This window comes from Anneissia japonica, unplaced genomic scaffold (genome assembly GCF_011630105.1).
Source record: "Anneissia japonica isolate Jap-2015-1 unplaced genomic scaffold, ASM1163010v1 scaffold7241_len95201_cov126, whole genome shotgun sequence".
NCBI classification, from domain to species: Eukaryota; Metazoa; Echinodermata; class Crinoidea; order Comatulida; family Comatulidae; genus Anneissia; species Anneissia japonica.
Window position 1 is genome coordinate 39,742 of NW_022728425.1, and position 10,048 is coordinate 49,789.

Consider the following 10,048-nt stretch of genomic DNA (forward strand, 5'->3'; position numbering starts at 1 on the left):
AGCAGCTGAAAATAGATGATATCGAGAGCTAAAAGGTTTGATGATTTGACAAAAAATGTGTAACATTCCAACAGAGAGAATAATAGAAAAGTAAGAGATAAAATATTAGGTTTAGGGAGTGGAGTTGTTATAAGTCGTGGAAAAACGTCCAGTTGTCACGGAAATTGAACGTAGGCTTTTGGGAATAGAAGGCAAACCTCTTATTCGCTAAGCTTTTTTTTTTTTACTTCATTATTCTTCTTTGTGATTTATTGTTAGTTTTGTTTTTTATGTAATTTTTAAATAAGTTTGTAATTAACATCCCTTTTCATTATACCAAAGAGGAAAAGTCATATGTTCTTTTTTACAGGCATAGCAAATCTAGTTTTTTAATGATTGTTTCATTTATGATTTATACTTACTTTTACACCTTCTCCTGGGTTTTCCACAGACCACGCACTTAGAAGAACAATGCGTACAATTCTCAAACTCACAGTATCTACATAGGTCTAAACACAAAAATGTAAAATGCAATGGTTAACTGAGACAAAATTAATTTACAGAAAATCCTGACAACGACAATTATTATTTGTGAGTGGGGCAAAACGATCGGGGCAATATCGTATTTTGAAAGTTCGGAAACTAGGCGATAGCACTAGCTTCCGATACTCATATGGCTTGATGTTGATGCTATTTACAGCACCCTACATTATATCGGGCGTTTGTGTGGTGCGCGTGTAGCCGACAGGAAAGAAAATAAAATTGTTGGCCTTCCTGATCTAAAGGGAGGTAGTACTTTAAACATGCCATTGGGGTTGAAAAAAAAAACGGTTTACCGGAGATGGGAGAAAACGGTTATGGTCATAATTGTGCTTTGTGTCAACTGCTATATGTCTCTACAATTATTATTGTCTAATAATTATTTAGAATGTAAGAAAATGGTTTATACACATAGTCCTGTTTGAGAAGATAAATGAACATTTTATAAGAAAATGCTGCCACAAAATGTACGCCTAATATAAAGTGTGAAAATAGTGGTCTGTAACAACAATCATGGCTAACTTTGTGGCCATGTCCAAAATTTCTACAACAAATTAAAGATGATCGTGGGAGATTACTCCGCGACCATCTTCATCATTTTCATAAAATCTCACCTCTCCATACCACATTTATTAAACTCTAAACTTAGTACAACATGTCAGGTTTTCATTTTGTCTTTATTATTTTTCCCACTCCCACCCTAAATGCGCTATGATCGTTTAGGCATCTATTAACACAACTCACTCTAATTTCGCTGCATTTCCGGCTTTTGCCATTAGAGGAGAAGCTATTGTTCTTGTTGTTCTGATTGTCTTTTCTTGCCCCACTAGCGAAAAAAAAAACAGTTGTTTTTGTTCTGTTAGGCAAACCCCAACTTTTTTTGAAGAGTGTACAACGTTCGTTAACTTGCACATGGGCCATACATTTACACACGGGACCAACGGCTTAAACGTCTTATCCGAAAGATGGTTTGCTATTGTAACTTGTATTTCAGCCCTTCATCTAAAACACAAGGAGAGGCATGAAGCGATGGGAATTGAACTGGGGACTTACATATCTATCTCCACGGTTCTGCGCACACAATGGCTTTTACCAGATAAGCCGACTGAGGTAAAATGCTTTCACACTAGCTACACCTACCTGTTAAACTCAAAATTACCGTCTATGGCACCAACAATTTTAGCACTCAACCTATGAAGTTACGCGAGGCTAACAACAAATATGCCTTATCCTTCACAGGCTCGGCTTCTCTGCTTTACATTTTACCCTAGCCAAAATTGTTACTGTGCTGGTTCGAGTTACAGTAGAATTAGGTTGATTATTTTTAATTCTAATAATAGTTTTTCTTTTATCTTCTATCCCGTTTTCTATTATGTAAACAGGGATTTTCTGTTTTGCACTTCGGTCACTTTCCATGCTTGGACCTTCTTTAAACTTTGTCAGACAAAGACCATTAGGCCTATATCAAAGATATTATTAAAATAATTATGGTGTCATTTAAAATAATTTGAATAATAGGGAAATTTGCGTATCCTAAAACGTTTAAATCTAGGGACAGTTAAGTTACGCAAAATTACTAAAGCAAAGCATGGTATTTTATGTTCACTTTTTGTCGACGTTGTTTGTTCAACATTATTCAGTAATTGCTTCTTTCAACATGAATATTTCGACCTGTCCTCAGCACTTCCTCAGCATCAGCATGACTGATATATAAACACTATGTACAAGTTGGCATATCTATTCTCTCTTGGCTATCCCTCGAGATCGAGGATGATGGTCTATGTTTTTGTAAATTGTTGGTGAACTCTTATGTGGCTTATGAATCCAATCCTGTTCCTTAAAAGTTCTTTGGCATTGAGGGCAGGTAGTTAATGTAGGCAGATCGATATTTGGTCGCAGCTGCCTCTTTTTTCGTTTCCTTCTATTCTCATGGAGTTCTGCACATCGGTGGAGTTCGAAGGATGTTGTTCCTTCTCAAATAATGGTTCGCCAAAGTGGTGTATCTGTGGCATTGACTTCCTAATTGTTAACATCGATGTTACATTTTTTTCATGTTTGCTTTTAAGGTGTACTGTCATTAAATCTTTTCTTTTGTCCACCTACCTTACGCTTGCCTTCCTTAAGTTGGGAATAGAATATTTGCTTCGGCAGCCGGCTGTCATCCATGTGAACAACATGACCACTCCACCATAGTTAATTTTTTATAATGAAGGCTTTGATGCATGTTTTGTTTTTGTTTTTGTTTTGTTTTGTTTTGTTTTTTTTTTTTTTGTTTTTTTTTTTTTTTTTTTTCATTCAGGACACTGACATTGGTCCTTCTGTCCTCCCAGCTTATTTTTAGGATGCTTCGAAGACAGCGTTGATGGAACTTTTCAAGTGCCTTTAGATGCCGTCGGTATGTTGTCCAGGTCTCCGAAGCATATAGGAGCGTTGGAACCACCACCGCTTATAAACTAACACCTTAATGTCTGATCGGATATCGTGATCTTGGAAAACTTGTGTTCGAAGACGTACAAAAGTTGCTTCAGAGCACTTTAGACGGTGTTGTATCTCGCCGTCCAGAACCACATTAGTGGAAAAGTGACTCCCAAGGTATGGAAAGTCATATCTATTAGCGATTGGTTAAAGGAAGGAATTAGTTTAGATGGTTAAAGCTAATCATAGTGGCTTAATTATAATAACAATAAGTATAATGGCCGAGCGGTTAGCAGGGGTGCCGCAGGCTATAGCCCTGATATCGGCGATGGTTCGAACGGCAAGCTCGCCTATGGTTCTGGTGGTAGAACAAGTCTTCTAGGAAATGGACTATAAAACGTAGGCCCAGTGTATACAATACAAGTGTATACAACTACACAATAAGTGAATAATTATGAAATTTTATAAAGTAAATGCTGGAATATATGAATTAAAAATCAATAAAACTATAGGTTATAATATAAAACATCTGTATAGTTACAGTGGGTTATATAAAGTATAAGCTTAATGTACGCTTAATTAGGAATTGTTTAATCTATAATACCACTTTCTCAATGCTTGACCGCTTTGATCTCTGTCGGATTTCACTTTATATATATATTACAGCATAAACTATTAGATAATTCACCTATAATCCGTCTACATCACTATGATGATGACGATAATTTTGAAAAGTAATGACCAGTATCCGTACTGCGAATAATTTTAACGATAAATATAGCACTGTTGAACATACTAGAATCTTTTTCTTTCAGACAATATCTTGCAAGGATGTTGAATGTGCTTAAGTTGAACATGTCTGTCTGTCTGTCGTGATGGTTTCAATCCTCAAATTCTTAAGGCAGCTGCACTAATATATGCTGAACATCTTGCGTTCATTTGTAATATGTCTCTCTCTCACTCCCTCTCCCCTCTCTCCCCACTCGCTCTCTCTCTCTCTCTCTCTCTCTCTCTGGGGATCGTCCCAACCAATTGGATACTAGGTAGGGTTGTTTCCTTTTACAATTTAAACTTTAAATTTCTATAGCATTTATTGATCGTATGTATTTGGATTTGTCATTCGAGTTTTTTTTATTGTATGTGTTGCTGGACCCTTGAGGATAAAAATGCTCTCTGCCCTGACCAGGTCACCCAGTACAAGGAAGAAATAAATTTTAAAATAACATAAGTACAGTTAAAGAATGATTACCTGGTAGTCCCATATTCTCGTTGGCTTCGGTGCTCTCTGTATAAAAGAGAATATATCTTTAATGTTGTTTCATGTCAGACGATACTAAATATAATGTTAATTTACAACTTATAGGCCTGTGAAACTCGTAAGAATGTTATATAACAAGTTAGATGTGAAATACAGCATGATTTAGTATATATTAACTGATATTTTATTATTTTCATAACATGAGAAAATGTATGCTTAATTATAACATAGGCCTAATCACTATAAATCAATTTTTTAAGATAATACATTTGGCTGTTGCTCTATATTGATGCACTACTTACCTCCGCATTTTTTTCTGGGTTGAAAGCAGACGAAGCACAGATCAAAAGAATGCGTACATGTCACACACAAACAATATCTGCATGAGACTTAATACACAAGAATTAATACGGATAAAGGAATTAATTTAAAGGAATTGTACAGGTATGTTTAAGATGCAATTTTGTGAAATTCGATGAAGAGGCAATTTTGTGAATTTAATAAATAACTGATTTACTACTACTACTACTAATAATAATAATAATAATTATGATGATGATGATAATGATGATGATGAAGATGATGATGATAAAGATGATGATGATGTGGTCTTGGATGTACACTTTTCCTTATTATCATTGGTCTGTTAATTACAGCTACACCATTATGGAATTCCCCCATGGGGCTTGAGTGTGTGTTCCATATGTGCTTTATCCAGTGATCCGGGGGTAATAATTTTCAAGCGCCTCGAGGTTGTGTCAACGTGAGGCGCTACATAAATTATTATTATTATTATTATTGTTATTGTTATTGTTATTGTTATTGTTATTGTTATTATTATTATTATTATTATTATTATTATTGTGGATGTCTTCAAATTTAAGAATTTTCTAGCTTGAATATGGAAAATGATGACAGGGACAGAAAGCTTCAATAGTTAATGTACATGGTGGAAACTTCGTGAAAAAATCCATTTTCCAGCATTAACAGAAGGCTTTTAATGACTTTGGTGAATTCCTCCAAATTTTAAAGCACAATGTATCACAAGTTTCCGAATAATGCAAGGCCTATATCACAGATGATATGAAGCACAAGGTCTTGTCGTGGAGAGTAACGTCATGATAATATAACGCATTGTTTCTGGTGAATTATAGAGCCTCCTAATACGAATTGTTTTTTTGTTTTTTTTCGATGAATGCCATTTACCCCAACCTCCACCGGCAGTGAGATTTGGAAAACAACTTTTAGTTATTTTGAACAGTCCACTAAAAATGATATTTATTGCATTGCAACAATATTGATATTCAATATTAATTTGGTCCATTACTAAATGCTGGTATAAGCTGGAATTAACTCTATGTCTACTGTTAATGACTGATTCAATTCAACTGGTCCTTTAATTGCAAATTTAGGCGTTATAGACCATAATGCCAATTGGAGCGACAATAATCGTAAGGATAATAAAATCAATAAACGTTATCCCAGTACGTAAGCGTTTGTAAGCGACACGTGTCGGGTTCGAATCTCAGGTTTATCACATTTTGGAGTTTCAATCAAAATTAATGTAAATGAATGTATACATTTTCTATTAATCAGAAAATACAAACTGAACTCTTAAGAATACCTTGTAGTGTCTGTTGCCCAGTTGGTTGAATGCTCCCTATAATATAGAAAACAAATTATTTCAACTGAGATATATTATTTACGTCAGTGAGAAGAGCTGTATCTTAAACTTAAAATCTTTGAGACTACAGTTTCAATTTCTATTTATTCATTAATAGCAATGACAAGACTGCATTTCCTGTGACGTACAATATATAAAATTATAAAATCTTGCTGCTCCATCCTATATTTAACAACCTTGATCTAGCTCAGTTTGAACCTAATGTTGGATTAACGCAGGTTGTCAACTTTTCAACAAGAAAGGATTCCTTATTTAATTTAATTTTTTCTTAACTACACAAATCTGTAAGATACTCCTAAGAGACTGACATCATTATGCCTTAGCGATCATAATACTATCTAAGTTGAACTGAAGATTGAATTACCTCTGAAAAAAAAAACAAAGCTGCGTGCCTGCAACCCTATCGTCATTCGTCGGTTTTGTCTTTTGGTCAGTGGATTGCAACCTACGACTGGCAAAATGTTCTTGATAAGGAGGATAATAATGTATCAAAAGACTGATGCATTTTCCTTTATTCTGAATTGTGCTTACAACAACCCCTTTCAAATTGTCAAGAAAAGGAAGTGAATTTCTGACAAACCCTAGATGACCTTCAAGGTCAAAGAATTGATTGACTCTAGACTTGGAGTATGTATTATACTTTCTAGACAGAACATGTTTCGACCTACAGTATGGTAAAACTAATGAATGGCGTAGCCTTCGCAACCTGGTACATAAAGCAATTTCAGAGGCGAAGGAAAATTACTATCGTAAATCTTTAATACATCTCAAGTGTAATAACCCTGCCAAGTGGCTAAAAGGAATCAAACAGTTATGTAATATAAAAACTACCAATTCTAATTTTACCATACATGGTTGTTCTAAAGAGGAAGTTACTAATATTATTAATAACAATTTATCTAGTTTTTGTAATGCAATCGCTTCACTCAATTTACCCATACCCCATACCCATGTTGAAAGGGGTGGGGGGAGTTACGTCAACTTGTGCCATTGACTTTACCAAGGCGTTTGGTCGTGTTGATACACTTTCAAAATAACTTAAAATGGGAACTTAATACTTAATAATAATATCTCCAGAGCTTCTCGATGGTTATTTTCCCTATTCATCCTGAAGAAAGCTAACACTTCAACTGCTGACCTGTTAACTGTCTATGTGGCTTATATAAGGCCTATTTTGGAGTATGCTGCCCTTGTGTGGCATAGTGCTATTACTAAACACATGTCCAAGTCTATAGAAGGGCTACAAAAGAGAATTTTTGGTATAATTTCAGGATTAAATTATTTGCTGCATGACCATACCCTCTCTGTTACTGGATTACCAATCCTTGTGACAAGAAGGGAAAGACTAGTTTTTTCTTTTGGAGAAAGTTTGTTGCTGTCTGACATGTCCAGAGATTTTCTTCCCCCTATTATCAAGTGACTAGGCCTCTTAGATCGAACCGATTGTTCCCTTCAGTAAAACCACAAGAATGAAAAATTCATCCATACCTACTATTGTTAACTTGCTTAATGAGCAACATTAATTATTTGATGGATTAATTAGTGGTGGATTAATTACTTGTTGTGTTCCTAACTTTATAATTTCTTTTATTTTGTATTTGAAACAATTTATTAATTTGAAAAAAAAAATCATATTTTTATATATTTAAATTTGTTATACCGATTGTATTTTGATGTCATTAATGTAATCTTTTGGTGTTATTATTGAGTCTAGTAAGTGTTTAATGTAAATTTTCTTATGTATTTTCTTGCAGCAATTTTGTATATAATATTTTTAATATTCTTGCATTTTTTAATATATTCTAATTTTGTAAATACAGTCATTTCAGCCATTCTTTGGCTGCCGTTTGTATATTTCATCTACACCTGAATAAATAAATAAATAAATATAATGTGTGTGGGTGTGGGTGTGTGTGTGTCAGTGGGCGTCTGTGCGCGCGTGTGGGTATGTTTTTCTCGAAAGAAATATAAATTAAAATATTAAGTATTACCTTGTTGTTCTTGTGGTTTACTTGGTTGAGTTGACCCTAAGTTTAAAAAAAAATATGATTTTGTTATCAAATTATAATATACGATCTTGCTACTGTATTATGTTTGTAGCTTAGCACTGTAAACGCATTATATACAAATACATAAATAAATAAATAATAGTAGCCCTACAGTACTAAGATACAGTAAAATATGATGTTATAATTGAAAACTAAGGAAAATATTTTGTATGAAAAAATGTCATCATATTAACACCAAATACCTTTTCCCATACAACTGACGATTTAACTTTTTGTTTCAATCAATTATAGGAGAAAAGGTACAATTGAAATAAAAGGAAAGTGTCGTTAATGAGCTATGCTTGATACGACTTTTACAGCATGTTTCTATTTGCTGTCTCTTATACACATCTAGATGTGTATAAGAGACAGGCTACATAAATTATTATTATTATTATTATTGTTATTGTTATTGTTATTGTTATTGTTATTGTTATTATTATTATTATTATTATTATTATTATTGTGGATGTCTTCAAATTTAAGAATTTTCTAGCTTGAATATGGAAAATGATGACAGGGACAGAAAGCTTCAATAGTTAATGTACATGGTGGAAACTTCGTGAAAAAATCCATTTTCCAGCATTAACAGAAGGCTTTTAATGACTTTGGTGAATTCCTCCAAATTTTAAAGCACAATGTATCACAAGTTTCCGAATAATGCAAGGCCTATATCACAGATGATATGAAGCACAAGGTCTTGTCGTGGAGAGTAACGTCATGATAATATAACGCATTGTTTCTGGTGAATTATAGAGCCTCCTAATACGAATTGTTTTTTTGTTTTTTTTCGATGAATGCCATTTACCCCAACCTCCACCGGCAGTGAGATTTGGAAAACAACTTTTAGTTATTTTGAACAGTCCACTAAAAATGATATTTATTGCATTGCAACAATATTGATATTCAATATTAATTTGGTCCATTACTAAATGCTGGTATAAGCTGGAATTAACTCTATGTCTACTGTTAATGACTGATTCAATTCAACTGGTCCTTTAATTGCAAATTTAGGCGTTATAGACCATAATGCCAATTGGAGCGACAATAATCGTAAGGATAATAAAATCAATAAACGTTATCCCAGTACGTAAGCGTTTGTAAGCGACACGTGTCGGGTTCGAATCTCAGGTTTATCACATTTTGGAGTTTCAATCAAAATTAATGTAAATGAATGTATACATTTTCTATTAATCAGAAAATACAAACTGAACTCTTAAGAATACCTTGTAGTGTCTGTTGCCCAGTTGGTTGAATGCTCCCTATAATATAGAAAACAAATTATTTCAACTGAGATATATTATTTACGTCAGTGAGAAGAGCTGTATCTTAAACTTAAAATCTTTGAGACTACAGTTTCAATTTCTATTTATTCATTAATAGCAATGACAAGACTGCATTTCCTGTGACGTACAATATATAAAATTATAAAATCTTGCTGCTCCATCCTATATTTAACAACCTTGATCTAGCTCAGTTTGAACCTAATGTTGGATTAACGCAGGTTGTCAACTTTTCAACAAGAAAGGATTCCTTATTTAATTTAATTTTTTCTTAACTACACAAATCTGTAAGATACTCCTAAGAGACTGACATCATTATGCCTTAGCGATCATAATACTATCTAAGTTGAACTGAAGATTGAATTACCTCTGAAAAAAAAAACAAAGCTGCGTGCCTGCAACCCTATCGTCATTCGTCGGTTTTGTCTTTTGGTCAGTGGATTGCAACCTACGACTGGCAAAATGTTCTTGATAAGGAGGATAATAATGTATCAAAAGACTGATGCATTTTCCTTTATTCTGAATTGTGCTTACAACAACCCCTTTCAAATTGTCAAGAAAAGGAAGTGAATTTCTGACAAACCCTAGATGACCTTCAAGGTCAAAGAATTGATTGACTCTAGACTTGGAGTATGTATTATACTTTCTAGACAGAACATGTTTCGACCTACAGTATGGTAAAACTAATGAATGGCGTAGCCTTCGCAACCTGGTTGAATTACTATTAAATTGACATAATGGTAAAAGTGGTAATGAAGCCGTGTTAGTCTAAACAATATACAAAGAAAATTAAAAGGCAGCAGTTAGAGACTAACTTGGATGATATTCAACATGAGCTTTC

At 33.8% G+C, this 10,048-nt stretch overlaps 1 protein-coding gene across 2 annotated transcripts in view; it reads right to left on the minus strand.

Moving 5' to 3' along the window:
- The window catches only part of LOC117114122, a 14,216-nt gene extending 6,293 nt beyond the window's left edge, over positions 1-7,923 (minus strand). Inside the window, exons 1-5 of one of the 2 annotated variants that reach the window (XR_004446303.1) lie at positions 7,868-7,923; positions 5,817-5,852; positions 4,495-4,581; positions 4,184-4,219; positions 402-488 (exon numbers count right to left, since the gene is read on the minus strand). Coding sequence is in view for 1 of the 2 variants with exons in the window: in XM_033257670.1 (XP_033113561.1) it covers positions 402-488; positions 4,184-4,219; positions 4,495-4,581; positions 5,817-5,852; positions 6,241-6,286 (292 nt within the window). In the remaining variant the exon portion in view is untranslated. Of the gene's footprint in view, positions 1-401; positions 489-4,183; positions 4,220-4,494; positions 4,582-5,816; positions 5,853-6,240; positions 6,708-7,867 lie in introns of those variants that run through there. The other variant, XM_033257670.1, reaches the window with a different exon arrangement.
- Positions 7,924-10,048: the final 2,125 nt, after the last annotated feature.